The 17,094-nt window shown below is 35.2% G+C and overlaps 1 protein-coding gene across 5 annotated transcripts in view; it reads left to right on the forward strand.

Moving 5' to 3' along the window:
- The window catches only part of LOC109109215 (homeodomain-interacting protein kinase 2-like), a 95,911-nt gene that overhangs the window by 6,133 nt on the left and 72,684 nt on the right, over window positions 1–17,094 (forward strand). For 2 of the 5 annotated variants that reach the window (XM_042744312.1, XM_042744316.1), the window contains exon 1: window positions 13,185–13,318. The exons of 2 other annotated variants lie outside the window; for them this stretch is intronic. In XM_042744312.1, coding sequence (XP_042600246.1) covers window positions 13,252–13,318 — 67 coding nt within the window. In that variant the 5' untranslated portion in view covers window positions 13,185–13,251. Of the gene's footprint in view, window positions 1–12,569; window positions 13,319–17,094 lie in introns of those variants that run through there. One more of the 5 variants, XM_042744315.1, reaches the window with a different exon arrangement.

Below are 17,094 nucleotides of genomic sequence, written 5' to 3' on the forward strand. Positions count from 1 at the left end.
CATGACCTGCAGGCTACATAATGGGAATTTATTATTTCATAATTAGCCTGTTTGCTGTGCTCATTTTGTCTTACGTAATAATTTATGTAATTTTAATTACATAAATTATGTAATTAAATTTTTTTTTATGACTAATTTGCAGTTCTCTGTTTGTGAAAGTTTTGGCATGACTGGCAACAATTAGTCCGCTATAAGGTTTCATGGAGAGCCATGCCAGGGACGTTAGTCCGAGAGCTCTCGCCACATGCGCGATACGCCGGGGTAGGTGAGTTCAGCATTGATTCGCAGCCATGAGGAAACACAGAAGGATCCAGCTGCAAGCCTCTGTTTGTTTCGTGGTGCGGGTGTCAGATATGATGCAGCACCAAGGGCATTTTCAGACAATGCTGAGTGTCATACCTTTCTACACCCACACTTATCCCGCAGAACTAATGCATTCTGGGATACATTGCGTGTTTACACGGTAAACAAAAGGTTTGCATTTAGTTGCCAGGCTGTGTAAACATATGGTCACTAAGTGAGGTAAATAAGCAGCAATGAAAATGCAAAGGGAAACCGATGGGAATGACAAGGAAATCAAGTCATTTTTGTTTCAAAACATCACAAATGGACCTATTTTGACTCATTCTGCTAGGTCTGGTGGATGTGCTTTTTTTTTCTTAAAGGGTGGGGGTCCAACTGGCATGTTTCCTTTGATCAGATATGAGAGGATCAGTTCACGCTGGGGTCTCTCCCGGCTGCATTCTTCCACCAACAAAGGGAAATGAAAGGGGGGCTTTTTTTCACAGCCGCTGGATTTGCAGGGCTGTAATCACATGGCAATTACTCCTTCATGAAGGGCACCATTCATTTCGCCTTCACACCTATGGTTACCGGCACCAGGGTTCATATCACCAGCCACTGACTGATGGAATTCAGCTGCTTTTGTGCAATGCAATCCTGCTTATGCGTATATCTCAGGACATCAGTTATGACTTTTAATAAAATTTAATAAAAAAGTGCAAGTGGTTGATGATGACACTGGTAGCTTTGGTTTAACTTGAGCTGAAACATTTTGAGTAGAAACAATTTTCTCTCAGGAATTGCTTGTAAATTTCATAAACAATTGGCAAATGGCAAGCAGCACACTGAATTAACCATTGTGCTATGCTAAAAAAAAACTTAAAACCTAATTTGGTGTTCCCAGTCAAATATGAGCTTGTAAGTCTCTGGAAATGCTGTATTACGACCATATCTTGGATTCAATCTTGTTCAAAACTTGTTTTCTTTTAATTAGCATAGGTTTTGTATTTCTTTTGGAACTGATTGATCATAGGCCTCATTGATGTGAGCTTACCTCAGTTTTTGAGTGAAAAACAACATTATTTGTGGATAATTTCACTCAGAAGCTGAGGTGCAAATACAAAACCAGTTGTAAGAAAACAAGCTGTTTTTGTGTGTGTGTGTGTGTGTTGACCGGGAACACCAAAGTTATCAATTTTGGGGGGAATTTGTACTGTACCCTGTGTGAGCAGACTTTATAGGTTTTGATCCAAAATGATAATGTTAACTTGCATTTTTTGGAAAGAGAAAATCCTCTCTGGCCCAAAATGACCAGAGAAACAGAAATGGTATTCTTTTGTAAAATTCTTTTGTACTCCTATAATCTTTGTTTTATTTACATCTTTGGAGAAATCATTTTTTCTAGTGTAGTTGGAGATATAACGTGGTCTTGTGTGCTGATTTCTGTAATGTGGGTTACTGTGCATATATGGATGAAACCGGGGGTAAAACTGGCATACAATGCATTCATTGGTCTTTCAGCATGCCCTCCCCCTCCCTGTTCTGCTCATGCCATGCCAGCCTGCTGAAAGCACATTGTCTATGCACTATATAATCCTATTGTTGTTGAGAAACCCCATAAGTTGGGCCAATTGGCATGGCGAGGCCCGGCCTGCTTTATCGGGGTAATGTACAGTCTAAACTTGATGAGACAGACAGATTAGCTTTGTCCACAAACATCTCATAGTTAGACCCAACCATAACTGAACACAGTAGTATAAAAATGCCCATGTTTCATTGGTTGCATTTACTTTTATTCGTTTATTAGGGTTTGTTTGTGTAGATTATCCATGGAAACTCAATCACTGACAGTTATTTGTAAAGTGAGTTGAACATTTTATTTTATTGCATTTTATTTTAATTTATGGTTTTTATATTAAATTTTGTTTATTTCTGTATTTATCAGTACCTGTCAACATTTGGTATTTATCAGCTGATCAGCTTGATGTATATCTTTCCTCTTATTACTTTTTTTAATAAGGATTTAAAAAATGTTTTAAAAGGAATATTTTCACTGTAAATAATCATGCAAAGTCTAAATTTACCTGTATACAAACTGTTTATTTTATTTTATTTATTTTAATGTTTTAATCATTTTTTTAAAATGACTTATATAAAAACTTTAATATATATTTTTGTTTAATGTTTTATTTTTTAGCTTTTTTTTACTTTTTTCATCTTTTCTATTTACTAACAATAGTAATTTATTTAAAAAATGTAAGGATAGATGGATAGATGGATGGATGGATAGACATATAGATTTTTTTAATTTAAATAATTTTTTAAAAATAAATTTAATTGATTAAAAAAATCATAGTGGTAAATAAAACATTATTAGAGTACGCTTTACAATTTCTGAGTGAAAATGGTCTTTACACCATTTTTCTTCACCGTATGTACTGTACAGTACTGTATGTCTCAGTCTTTCTCCTTCTTATTTAAGCATGTCTTGAACGCAATATAGTCAAGAGAATAGAGATGAAGAAGAGCCCTGAGAGATATTTTCAATAAGTCTCTTCAAAATGGTCACTTTCCACCCTCTCATTCTCATGTTTTATGCCTCATGTACTGAACGCGGCAGACAGTGCTGCAGGTAAAACTTTCCCCACACTCAGTCATTGTGGGGTTTGGCTGCCCAGCCCAACTGTGGGCTCTTCACAGATGGCTGCAGGTTTCGTGACATGCTTGGCTGATAACCAAAGGACTTCAAAGCCCCAGACAGCCAGAACAGAGCTGAGAGAGTCTGCCCCACTTTTTGATGTGCGCCTGGAGGAGTGAGAAAGGGACACTGGCGCCCCGACAGACCAGAGCACTCTTAAGAGCCAGAGATGAGCGGCCCCTTTGCCCCTTAATGAGCTCTGCTCGAAAACCCATCATGCTCACACACAGATCCTCTTTGTCAAGAAAGGTTGATCAGTTAACGGTAGACTCTAGTTAACAGAGCAAAGCTCTGATTGGCCACTTTTTTTTTTAAAACTAATCTTCACTTTTAAGTCACATTTTTCCAGTTTTCCTCTTTAATTTAAAGTTCTTTTTGAATTCAAAGCACTGTGAAGGTTGTAAAAGACAGTCTTAAAGATAGCTCACCCAAAAATGAAAAGTGTCATCTAGTTAGATTCACATCATTCCAAACCTGTATGATTTTTATTCTTCTGTGCAACACAGGAAGATTAAAAAGAAAATAAAGTCTTTTGTCCATGCAATGAAAGTCAATGGGGTCCAGTGTTTGTTGGACAAAAACAGTTGACCCTCCCCCACCCCACAATTATTATTTTTTTTTATTAAAAATGTTTTTAATATGGTAAATATTTAATAGTGTCATATTCAAACATTTTAGTCAGTTTTACTTGGATGTCAATGACGAAAATAATGGTAACGTTTTATTTTAAGGACCAATTTTCACTATTAACCAGCTGTTTATTCTCATGCCTATTACTAGCATACTGGTCATTTATCAGTACTCATAAAGCTAATATTAATGCCTTATTCTGCATGACCATATTTTAGATCCTTTAATCCAACCCTATACCTAAACTTATCAACTATCCTACTAACTATTAATAACAAGCAAATTAGGAGTTTAATGAGGTAAAACTCTTAATTAATAGTGAATATGTGTTCCCTATTCTAAAGTGTTACTAAAATAACATTTTAGGTTATTAGAAACCAAATATTGAGACATTTTGTAAATTAATTTAGTATGATATAGCAAATTATACACTACTGTTCAAAAGTTTAGGGTAAGTTAGATTTTATTAATGTTTTTGAAAAAAGTCCTATGTTCAAGGCAGCATTTATTTGATTGAAAATACAATAAAACAGCAATGTTACCATTTAAAATAGCTGTATTCTATTTTAATATTTTAGAATGTAATTTAATCCTGTGATTTCTTCTTATTATCAATGTTAAAAACAGTTCTACTTGATATTTTTGTGGAAACAAATAAAATTTTGCATTTCTTTAAAATATTTTTTTGTAACATTATAAATGTCTTTACTGTCATTTTTGTCACATACATACATACATACATACATACACATATATATATCTATACATATATATATATATATATATATATATATATACACACACACACATATATAAAACAACACTTCTGAAGTGGTGTCTATGAATTGTCGTTTAACAAATCAAATCTCCTTTTTTTTTCTTAGCACATTGTAATTTGTTTGCATTCAGATTAATTTGTTATTATTTGTTAAAATTGTTTAATTATAATACAGATGTATTGACGTAATCATACAACTCATTTTGTGAGATGTACTGTAGGAGATGTGCTTTGGGCCACTGGTATGTGAGGCTATGGATTTCACTGTATATGCTCTCTCTGAGCTGACCTATCGTTCAACACACACTCCAGAGAACAGCAGCGAGCGAAAGGGAGGCTGATGATAGATGCTGTATCCTCCATCCTCTCCTCTGCTGGGGTGCAGCGCCAGTTTCTTGGAGGTTAATAATTGAAAGGGTGCTTGTGGGTTGTTGGCAGGGTATAGGCTGTAACCTTCGTGTGTGTGAGATGCCAGGCTGTAACCTTCGTGTGTGTGAGATGCCCTCCCCTCTTCCAAGATCAATGACACATGCGGGCCTCCCCTCCCCTTTGCATATCCCATGATCGGCCAGGGCAGTTCGACGCTCCCGGAGCCCAGAAAATCTCGGTCTCCTTCCTCGCGCCGTCGCCAAGAAAGGCCAAATGCCGACCTTTTGCTATGAAAGCATGGCCTTTGCCATTTCTGGGACTGTTGTTTTTACCTTGCAAACTTTATGACTGTGAACACGACATAGCAAGAGTGTGAGGGAGAAAGATGTCGAGATGGATGGAAGCTGATACAACTGCGTGGATACTGAGCGTCAACACTGGGACTCGTTCCCTCGTGAGCTCTGGATTCTGTTTATTTTAGGCTGGACACCCTCTTTCATGTGTCTTGAAAGTCCGTGTTGCCTTTAGTGTCACGGGCTGGCTGACTGATTAGAGGCTTCTCTCTTTGAGGAGTACGACAGCAGAATGTCTCAATCCGTGAATCCCTTTGGGACGGTGCTGCAGTGATGTTATAACCTCGAACTCGTGTGTGTGTGTGTGTGTATATAACAGAGAGTTCCTGTCAAGTTTAGGGGCCAAAACACTTAGAATCCAGCCTTGGTAAAAAAGAAAAAAAATGACAAGACAAGAATGAGCTAAATAAAGTTGTGTGTGTGTGTGTATATATATATATATCATATATATATATATATATATATATATATATATATATATATATATATAGATATATATATATATATATATATATATAATATATATATATAATGTTAATTGGAATGCAGGATAAAAAAAAACATTTTTTTTTTTTTTTTACATTTTTATAAACAGAGTTAACTGTTTTTACAACAAAGCCCCTCCTTCCGACAAGAGCAATCTGCTCTGATTGGCCAGCTCACCCAGTGCATTGTGATTGGCCGAACACCACAAGCACGCGTTGGAAATGTATTTGCAGAAACACAGCGTCTCCATGACAAGGCTCCATCAACACTACTGCGCTTCCTGAAACCACGCCTTCTTTCTTTGCTTGAACATTTGGGTGGCATTACTTTCCACATTGTGATGTAGACATGCAGGGGCGTGTTTGAATGAGGCGTTTTAGCCCGGGATGCATCAGCCTTCTCTTTTAGATAGAATAAATCCTTTTGTGGGAGACTTTGAGCTTTGTAACTCTGTAGTTCTTATACATGAACAAATAGCTACATAACACACTAAAGAAAAGGAAAAATAGAAATCGCATCATATGACCCCTTTAATAGTTTTAGTTAGCAATAACAACACTGTTATCAGCTTATTAGTATTTTATTACAGGGAAAACAATCAGCATGAACAATCTGTTAAACATCTGCTCCTTTTGTGTGCTTCGCAAGAAGGAAAGTCACAGGTTTGGAATGACATGAGAGTGATTAAATGACATAATGTTCATTTTGGGCTGAACTGTCCCTTTAAGGTGTGTGTTTGTGTGAGGGGCAGTTTGGCACTGTGGCCTGAAATGTCTCATGTGGCTGACACTGCTAAGGCCATGTGCCTGAACTCTGTTGCATTTGAGGATACCTACACACACACACACACACACGCATGCACGCACACAAAAATCTCATACTGAAGATAAAGCTGGGAAGGGGTGGGTTCAATGCTTATCACAATCAGACACATGGACAGTGTGTGTGTGTGTGTGTGTGTGTATGTTTGTCAGACCTTCACTGGTGTCAGTGCTGATCCTCTTCTACAGCCCTGCTCTCCTCCAGCCGGCCAGCGCTCAAAAACAAACATGTTTTGGAAACAGCTCTCTATGGCTCGCCATTGGCTGCCAGGAAGACTGATCGGGTCTGACTGGTTCCTTAGCACTTCAGTATGATCTGATCCTGGGAGACGCCCCTGCTCAGATATATTTTAATGTGTCTGAGAATCTCAGAAGGTTATGTTTCCATGTGTTTGCCCAAGCATGAAACAAATGACAGAGCCGTCATAGATATACATATTAGCGTAATGGATTCCACAGCACTACAGGGCCTCCCATATAATGTATGCAAAGAGCCACACAAGAAAGATAGAGACAAACATTACTGTGTGTTCTGTCTTGGGTGTTTGTGTCATTTTGTATTCCTTATACAATATATTTTCACAAATGATATGTTGGTTTCCTAGGCAACTGATTGGTCTTAAGGAACATAACATTCACATTTTAAAAGCTTTCCATCCATACATTCTTCAAACCACTTATCCTCTGTAGGATTGTAGGTTGAAGCTTCCCATAAACTCATAAAATTGTGTCCGTCCAAACTTGTATGTGTGCTAGAACAAATTATGCATTATTTTTTTTCTGAATGCTAATGAAATCATGTTGGATTTACCCATGATTGGTGCTGATTGGTCACCTGGCTTTGTGTTGTTAGTGACTGGTTTGGTATTTTGGGGGCTTTCTCATTTTAAGTTCTTAGCTTGACTTTTTAGGATTTGAGTCACATGACAGTAATGAAGGCTTGGTCCTAAAAGCTTTCTTCTCCAGGTCATGACCCTTATCATTGGTGATTCCTCATGGGTGACCACTTAATAGATTTACACTTTGTAAAAAACAAAAATAATAATAAATTGCCATTTTAAAATCATTGAATTTTTGGATTATCTTGTAGAAGTGGAGCAAGGAATTTGACTGATTTGAATACTTTTTTAAAACGATTGATTAATAAAGCAGAGAAGTTGAGGAAAAGCCGAAAAGTTTTTAAGAGACACGATAAATTAAATAATTTTATTATGATTTATATCTCAACTGGAATGACTGCTTTAAATTTTTTAATAAATAAATACATTTGCAGGACCAAAAATAGTTCCCTTGAAGAATCTGCCATATGTATGTGTTTTCATTCAGATCTTTTGAAGGTAATTAAAGAAAACCTTGTAAAAGCCATTAAAAATTCTCTAGCTTTCATCATTTAGTTTGTCTTCATATACTGTAAGGTCATAAAGGGAATAAAAAATTATAGCCCATGTAAAAACTCATTTATTATCTTATATTCAAAACCAATTGAAAAACCAATAGACAGACTGTGATGGAGTCAGGAATTACATTATTTTTAAACTTGTTGTGCACTCTGTGTGTGTGTGTGTGTGTGTGTGTGTGTGTGTGTGTGTGTGTGTGTGTGTGTTCCAGTTTTGTTCTTTTGTTCTGTCCAAGCCTGTAATTTCATTCTTGCCTCCCCAGAAAATGTCAGCCCGTCCAGTAATCAGATTACTCATAGTTTATGGCTTTTCCTGAGGTATTAATATGTTGTATATGTTGTTCACTTATCACTACCGTCAGTGGTTGGCAGGACTCCAGGCTTTGTTTATGGAGCTCTCAGCACCGCTGGTCTACAGAACATCATTTGTGACTCAAAGTCAACATGAAACTGTGTTCACAAACCATTTAACTCCAGTAATGTGATGTATGATGAATGAAAAAATATGTAGAACAGGACTTGACTTTATTCATCAGGAATTGATTGGATTGTGTGTCTGGGACGTGATTTGAATGATGGGGTTGAAAAAATAACTTGGTACCTTTGGAAAAAGGCTTCATGTCAGTTGAAAAGGAAAGATGAAAAATGCACCAGTGAATAGTTAATATTAAGACCAGGAATGTAGATAATTTTGATTTCATGTTGATTTAAAGGGATAGTTCACCCAGTTTTTTTTTTTTTTTCATCATTTGCTCTCATGTTGTTCAAAACCTGTATGAATTTCTGTCTTCTGTTAAACACAAAAGAAGATATTCTCAAGAATGTTGGTTGCCAAACAGTTGCCGGTAGCCATTGACTGCTATAGTTATAGTTTTTCTTCCCTTCTGTGGAAGTCAATGGCTACCGGCAACTGTTTGGTTACTGACATTCTTCAAAAACCTTCTTTTGTGTTCAACAGAAAAGGTTTGGAATAACATGAGGGAGAGTAAATGATGACAGATTTTTCATTTTTGGGTGAACTATCCCTTTAAAGGGATCATATTCTACACTTTTGTACAATTATTTATTAATTCCCCCCTTATCATGTCAGTCATACACTGAAAAAATAATTGGTGTAGAAACCATTTTCACTTAGAAATGGTTAATACATTTTACAAACAATTACAAAGAAATGGCAAGTAACATATTGAATCAAACATTACATTTCAAAGTAGAAAAACTGAAATAGTATAATTTTTGTGAAACATACTCCAGTAATCTAGTTTTATTTACAGTAAACTTCGAAAAATCCCTTTTTTTTTAAGTGTAATTCAGTTTTCCTTCTCCCCTATGAGCATTAAGATTAAACAGGCTGTTTTTCTATTGTACCTTTAAGACTTCTCTATGTAAATAACCTCTAATGTCAATGTACCAGCATAGTTCAATAAGACTAAATACTGAACTGGCTTTGTTAAGTAAACATGGATGAACATGTTACTTGAATATGACTCTGAATGAACTGTTTTGAGTTTTTATAGTCTGAACAGACAGGAGAATGTATTTTGTTGTTATGTAATCCTGTTTTCCATGATATGTTCCCTTTATTTTAGTCCCTTAGCCTTAGTTCTTCCCATCATTCCATACAAGTTTTTGCCGTAGGGTTATAAAGGTCTACGGCACACACACTCACATTCTTTCTCCCCAGACTGTGATGTATGTGCAGGAAGAACCAGTCATAATGTATCCTGAAGAGCTGGCCTGTGAAGACTTTGGCTTATTAGCCGCGTCTGTTTATCTCTGGTATTCTCCAGAACCGTCATTTGTGTAAAGATTATACTTGATGGAAAACACAAACTGAACCGGCGAATGACAGATGTTCGGAATTCCAGAAAATCACACAGTGTTAAAATAACACTAAAGAGCAAATGCTTTTGTGAACCACTGCTTTCTCTCAGTGCTATATTCACTTTGATAACACTTGAATTCAAAATGAGCTTCTTTTGTTAATTTCGAGGCCGCTTTTAATTTGTTTTGTGGTTAAGAACAGTTGTTTTGTCAGGGTAGAGAATCGCTTTAGTCATTGGGGCGCCACATTTATCCGTGCTTTGAGCGCCACAACTGCAGGATGTTCTCTGCGTGTGTGTGTTGTCTGCTCTCGGTGTGTGAATCTTGTTTCATCTGTGCCTGGCTTGGCTTTGTGGTTAGACTCTGGCATGTTGCTCAGGTCTTGTTCTTTTGAAGTGCCAACAGTGCAGCAAAAACCTGCAAAACATACTTTCGAAAGTACCCCGGCACACACACACCGCAACAGACAGCGAAATCACTCTTGGTTTGTTATTGTTCCTCAGAGATTTCAATCAAGAGTGCCAAATAAAATAAACCAAACCTTTAATCAACATTAATTAAAGCATTCTAAATTTTCCTTGTCACTGTTTTACATAACAGTCATAATGTATTTAGTGGGGCTGGGGAATGCTAGTTGGAGGCTGTAGGAGTGTATCAATACTGTGTTACTGTAATGGTCTGATAACAGGGCTGTACAAGTTGCTTCTTATCGGGTGCTTGTCCTTAAACATCCGTCGTCTTAGTTTTAATGCTCTCGAAGTGGAGACAGAGTAAGTCAGCTGGTCCTGAAGCATTAAAGTGGCTACTGTAAGCTCCCTTCTACACTTCAAAAAGGGCATTATTTTGAGCCTGTTCTGTTGCTAATATTATTGTGGGGGAGTCCTCATTATTTTGGTAGTAGTAATAGTATTTTTAAATATTGATTATTTTATTATTTTTATTTTATTGTATTTTATATTATTTATTTTTCTTAATTGTTTATTTTTTATTTTTTACTTTTTATATATTTTTTACTATTCTTAGTAGTAGTAGTAGTAATATTATTGATTATTTTTATTCTATTTATTAAATATAATTTTATTTATTTCTTTTTCTTAATATTTATTTATTTATTAATATTGTTATTATTATTACTACTACTACTACTATTAGTAGAAGTTCTAATAGTATACATAGTAGTAGTAATATTTAAATTTATTATTGGTTATTTAATTATTATTTATAATATTGCAAACGGTTATGTGTCACTGACTGGAAGTAGTAGAAGTATTGAATTTTATATTTTATTTTACTGTTGATATATTGTTAATTATTGTTATATTTCTACTTACTGTTGAAGTTGACTGTTTATTTTTATTATTATTGGAAATAGTAGTTTTAATGTTGCCTTGCTTTTTATTTATTATTCTGTTTATATTTTTATTAATGATTTTTTTTTTACTAATGGTTATGTTTTACTGATGTTGTTATAATTAGTAGTAGTAGTAGTAATAGTATTTTTAATTTATTTTATGTAATATTTTGTTTTACTTAGTATTTTAATTTATTATTTTATCATGTTATCATTTTCATTTGGATTTTTTTTATTTTTTATTATTACCTTAAGTCTTACTGGCTAAAATCTTAATATTAAACTTGTTGCTTTGAGAGAACTATGCAAAGAAATCATGATGGTTCATTTCAGGTTTCTCTGAAGACATTTGGTAAACACAGTTATCTTGCGCACTCCCATGATGCTCTTTCCATATGTCATCTATAGCCCCTTCTAAACATATGGTTTCCTCTATTCTCACACACAGGTCTTGATAAGCAGTCACTAACAGGCTGGTTGGAGAGGTCACAAAGCCCTGTGTGTGACAGTGTGTGTTGTTTGTTTGTCTTTCTCTAAGGCCGTCAGAACACATGTCAATGGCTTTAGCTGCTCTCTGGCCCAGCTGCTGTCTGCTCTGCTCAACTAACAGCTCACTAAATATCACACAAACACCCCACTAATGGGTCTTCTGATTTTTGATTAAAATTGTTGGTATCTTGGAAAATATGTGCACAATTTGAGATGTTTGGAAGCTTATGTATGCCATGGTATAAAATATAAATGCAATTGTCTTTTCGTCTCAAAATTCGGACTTTTTTTCTTACAATTCTAAGTTTATACAATATCTCACAATTCTGACTTTTTTTCTCAAAACTGTGAGAAATATAAGTCAGAATTCTGAGTATATATATTCCACAATTTTGAGTTTGCATTTCTGAGTTAAAAAATAAAAAAAGTAAAAATTGTCAGATAAAAAGTAGCAATTGCCTTTTTTATTTTCATTCTGTGGCAGGAAAAAAAAAACAGAATTGCTTACAATACAATTCTGGGGAAAAGTTGAATTTGAGAGATTGAATCTTAGAAATGCAAGAAAGTCTAAATGTTTTGCAATTCAAACTTTTTTCTCAAAATTGAATTTTTTTTTTTAGAATTGTGATATTTAAACTACTGTAAGATTTGCAATGTATAAACTTAGAATTGTGAGAAAGAAAGAATACTGAGACTATATCTCACAATGCAGGCTTTTTTCCTTAGAATTGTGAGAAAAAATGTCAGAATTGTGATTTTTTAACTCAGAATTGCGAGAAGTAAAATTGTAATTGTGATACTCAAAATATTTTGGAATTCAGACACTTTTCTCAGAATTGTGACAAAATGTTAGAATTGCAATATTTAACTAGGATTTGCAATATGTAAACTTAGAATTGTGAGCAAGAAAGTCTGAATACTGAGACTATATCTCGCAATTCAGGCTTTTTTCCTCAGAATTGTGAGAAATAAATGTCAGAATTGTGAGATTTAAACTCAGAATTGTGAGAGTCAAAATTCTGAGTTTAAATCTCATAATTTTAACTAAAAAAATCTGAATTGTGAGCTAAAAAGTCGCAATGACCTTTTTTATTTGTTTTGTGGAGGAAACAGGCTTCCATAGATCTCTTCTGAAAATCTACCGGAGACCCATTTCACAGAAGTCTCAGATGCATAAGACATAGCAAATAGTCTAAGTTTGCTCTTTAGTCTCAGTGCTATCTTTTAGAGATCAGAATTGTGACTTTGTTTCCAAATGGGCAGGTTTGTGCCAGGTGTAAGCTAGCAGCTTGTGTTCGCATGCACATATGCATGTAATTCACGAACACCGTAATAGCATTAAGCTAGTCAAACATTAGCGCTAAGTGGTAATGCTTTATGGTGTGCTTGTGTGCGTCTAGCTGCCTCTCTGTTACATTCCATAAATAGGTTTGGATGTGATCGCTAAATGAAGACTGGGTGGTCAATATCCTGCAGCATCTGCTGTTTGTGTGAGCATCTCTCTCTCTCTCTCTGGAGGTCTCGTGGTTTGAGATGAGCAAGAGCAGTGAACACATCCAGGCCGAGAAATAAACAGCCTAAGAAATGCTCCTGTGTGCCGCGTGTCTCGTTTCCTGCTGGCATTCTTCCTATCTTCACACACACTGCACGAAATGTGTGCTCCCAGCCTCTCAGAGCTCTCTAAAGTGCGCTGGCCCTGCTCTGCTCTGGAGGTGAGACATACACCGTGTCATGAATAGAGACAATAGCCAGAGGTTTCCTGCTCTCACTTTCCATGAAACTACTGGATTTCATTAGACAAGACTGTGAGAGAAGGGAGTGGATGCTAGTTAGATTTGGGAGTAAGTAGATATTTTTATTTATTTATGTTTATTTTATTTTAGTATGATACCAATATAATTTAGAACTCAATATTTTATTCATATTTATTTATTTTTAAATCAACAAATAATTACTCAAATTTATTCAAATTCAAATTATTGGTTAATTATACTTAATTTCATATTCAAATTAATACTGAAATTAATACATTAATGGTTAATATTTCTTAATTTAAATTAATAATTATTTGAAAAATCCTTATTACTAATATACAAAAATTGTAAATTTTTTCAAAAATATTTTTTAATTACAGAAATTGTTAAAAAAAAAGTAGTATATTATAGATAGATGGAATTATGATTTTTGCATGGTACATTACTTTAGTATTACCTATATATAATAGTATTTATTAATATTCTGATTTAGCTTTTTTTGTTTTATTTTCAGTTTTAGTAATTTTTTTATGTGCTTTTCATTTTTATTACTTTATATTATTATTATTATTATTATTATATTTAGTACTTTTAATACTTCAACTTTATTTGAAAAAAATTAAATTTAATAATTCAACTAAACTTATATATTTCAAAGTTTAATTTTCTAAGTTTTTTAAGCTTAGGTTTTTAGCATATTATTTATATATTATTTTACTGAGAATTTTTTTTTTTTAAAGTTGTAAACACGACCATGAAAAGAACAAAATTAATGGAAAAAAATACAGAATAGATACTTGGGGTATGACTCTCTTCTCTTGGGCAAGTAAGCAATTACCTAGCAACCACCCATAACACCCTAGCAACCGGATAATAAACAATAACAACCATGTGCTTCTGAACTCGTTTGTCTTTATGTTTTGTTTTTGATTATTTTTCTTAATTTATGTACATTGTTTTTCACAAGTTTCTGCTAAAGCAGCTAAGCTGCATGTGAATATAAGTGTACTATTATTTGTTTTGCCAGAAAATTACAAACACACAAACTAACAATGTCTAAAGATAGGAGAGGAAAGGAGAGTAAAAGAAGAACTGATGTTCAGGGGGAGGTCAGCAGAGAGACTGTTTGATTGCGAGAGTGTCGGGAGACGGCAGAGGGGATAGAGTAGCAAAATAAATGTACTGTAGGATTGGAGAGCTGGAAAAGATCAGTCCAGACCTGGAGAAACAAGATACCAGGAGAGCTAACAAATTACTAGATCTCACAGAAAGCCAGGTAGAACTTGAAAAGATGAAACAAGTACAAACAATTTTTTTTTTTTTTTTTTTTTTTGAAGAGATGCAAGGAAAGGAGAAAATCTCCTATAGGCTTCCTTTGCTTCCTCCCCCCTGATGGTATGCTACAGTGGGCATCGCTCGGAGCCATGGGGGATAATGCTTTGTCTAGACAAGCGGAGGTCAATTCATTAACCACTGATTTCTTCCCTGGACAATTTTCCCAAATGCCTCTGTCCTGGATCACGGAGAGGAGACGAAGCAAACCTCTGCAGGACATGGTCCTTTGTTTGCGTTTAACCCTTTAGCCTGTGAGCAGCCAGATATTGTTATAAAAATTATAAATCCTCATATTTACATGTACTTTCTTCATAAAAGAGTAAACAAGCTTGTATTTAAAGGTATAGTTCACCCCAAAATGAACATTTTTGTCATCATTTACTCGCCCTCAGGTTTTTCCAAACCTGTATGAGTATCTTTCTTATGTTGAACATAAAAGAAGATATTCTGAGAAATGCTGGCAATCAAACAGTTGTTGGTCCCATTGACTTCCATAGTATTTCTTTCCCATTTCTTCAAAATATCTTCTTTTGTGTTCAACATAAGAAAGAAACTCCTGCAGGTTTGGAACCACATGGAGGTGAGTTTTTTTGGGGGGTGAACTCCTTTAAACTCTGATCTCCTCATTCTGTAAAAAAGTAGATTTTCCAACCTTGGACAAAATGGAGTAATAGCTGATCCTGTAATAAACTGACCATTAGCATTTCAACACGTTGCTTGTATAGATGAGATGAATAGCTCTTTGGTGTGCTCTGTGGCAGTGCTTTAAACCGGCCCGCACTGTGAGAGGTATGCTGAAAGCTGGCTGGCACTATGAAAAGCATTCCAGCATTGTAAATATAAAACAATGGAGCAGACTGGTTGTATTCTCACTGCAGACTTCAGAAATTCAAGTAAATGTCACCCATTGAGTTTGTGTGAGGTTTTTCTGTGATATCAGTACATAAACATCATTTTCAGGTTGGTAGTCGACTCGAGGCTGTAAATGCTTGGACCGCTCTCACGCTGAACAGCTGTGGAGTTCCTGAGGTTGAATGGGAATGAATGTATTGTTGTTTGAAGATAGCATTCTGACCATTTGAACTCTCTTTAAATTGAATTACCACAGAGTGAGTTTGGTTAACAACACGTCTCTGTTCAAAACCACTTTGTGCAAAATTCAGAACTGAAGAATTTGCTCCCTTTTATTTTTGCATATAAATCTATCTATCTATCTATCTATCTATCTATCTATCTATCTATCTATCTATCTATCTATCTATCTAACTATCTAAAAAAATACCTATCAAACCAAACATTCATTCTTTTGCTCCATTCAAACTACTTGTTTCTTTACTTATTACTACTTGTTCAAAGAAGACTTTGTAAAGCCAACATTCAAGGTCTATCTTGACAAACCTGGCTTTTATAGTCAGATGAATTTCTATGGATGTCCATTCATTTTAAATGAACATCTTTACATTGAAATTGCAATTTTGCATCCTATTTGCAACCTTAATTCAAAAGCAGAAACTGATTGAGAACTTAAAAGCCATTCTCACTTCACTTCTGAATGGCACACAGCCCTAATTCAAAATCAAGTTAGGACATAGACGTCCGGTTTGGTTCCTGCATGTGATGTGTTCAGAGCATAACATGGTGAGACATAGACTTTAAGGTACTCGATAAGACCGGATTGGATTAAAACGCCAAAAACAAACATAATGGAGCCGTGATGAGTTAGATAGAGGAGTTGTTGCACAGTGGTAGTTCTGAACATGTCAGCTGCTCGCGAGACTAGATTACCACTCATGTCTGACGCAAAGAATTCCAGGGATGTTCCATCTGATCAGCCATTGCCGCGGAATAATTACTACCCACCATCCACCACCACCACCTCCAAAAAAAAAAAATAACAAAAAAAGAAAAAATCAACATACAAAAAACAAATTAATCTCAAAGAAAACACCTGGCAAAGACAAGCGTAATCCAAGGAGTGACATCTGGCCTAGTAGTTTATGGGATTAACATAGGGCCCTTGCTCCTAATAGCAATAGTGGATGTTCCTCATTACTTGCACCATCAACAAATTGCCAGAAAGGTCCTATTTATGTTCAGTTATTATACTGTATATCATTTTGTATATGGGTTCTGTGGTGAATAGAATATATATTTGGCATGTTCAATATATTTGATTTATTAAATGCAAAGATTATTGGAGCTGCAGTGCAAGGTGGTTTGGTTAAAGCTATAGATGATGAATAGTGCATATGCAATATAGGTTAGAGGGGATTTATGGTATGAAGGCTATTGTATATACAGTGTATATGCAGTATAGATTGTATGGTCAATGTCTTTAGATGCTCAATAAACTTTTAAAGCCCAAGAATCCCTGGACTTTAGAGCTAAAGCCAGAGAGAAGCTGAAATCATTCAGTGATGTAGTCAAATGTAAAAGGTGGAAGGAGAAAAGAGAGTTTGAAAAGTGAAAGAAAATGGAGCAGCAGGAAGGTAATTTTGAAACTGTAACTATCTGGAGTCATAACAATG

Source organism: Cyprinus carpio, chromosome B18 (assembly GCF_018340385.1).
Source record: "Cyprinus carpio isolate SPL01 chromosome B18, ASM1834038v1, whole genome shotgun sequence".
Lineage (NCBI taxonomy): Eukaryota > Metazoa > Chordata > Actinopteri > Cypriniformes > Cyprinidae > Cyprinus > Cyprinus carpio.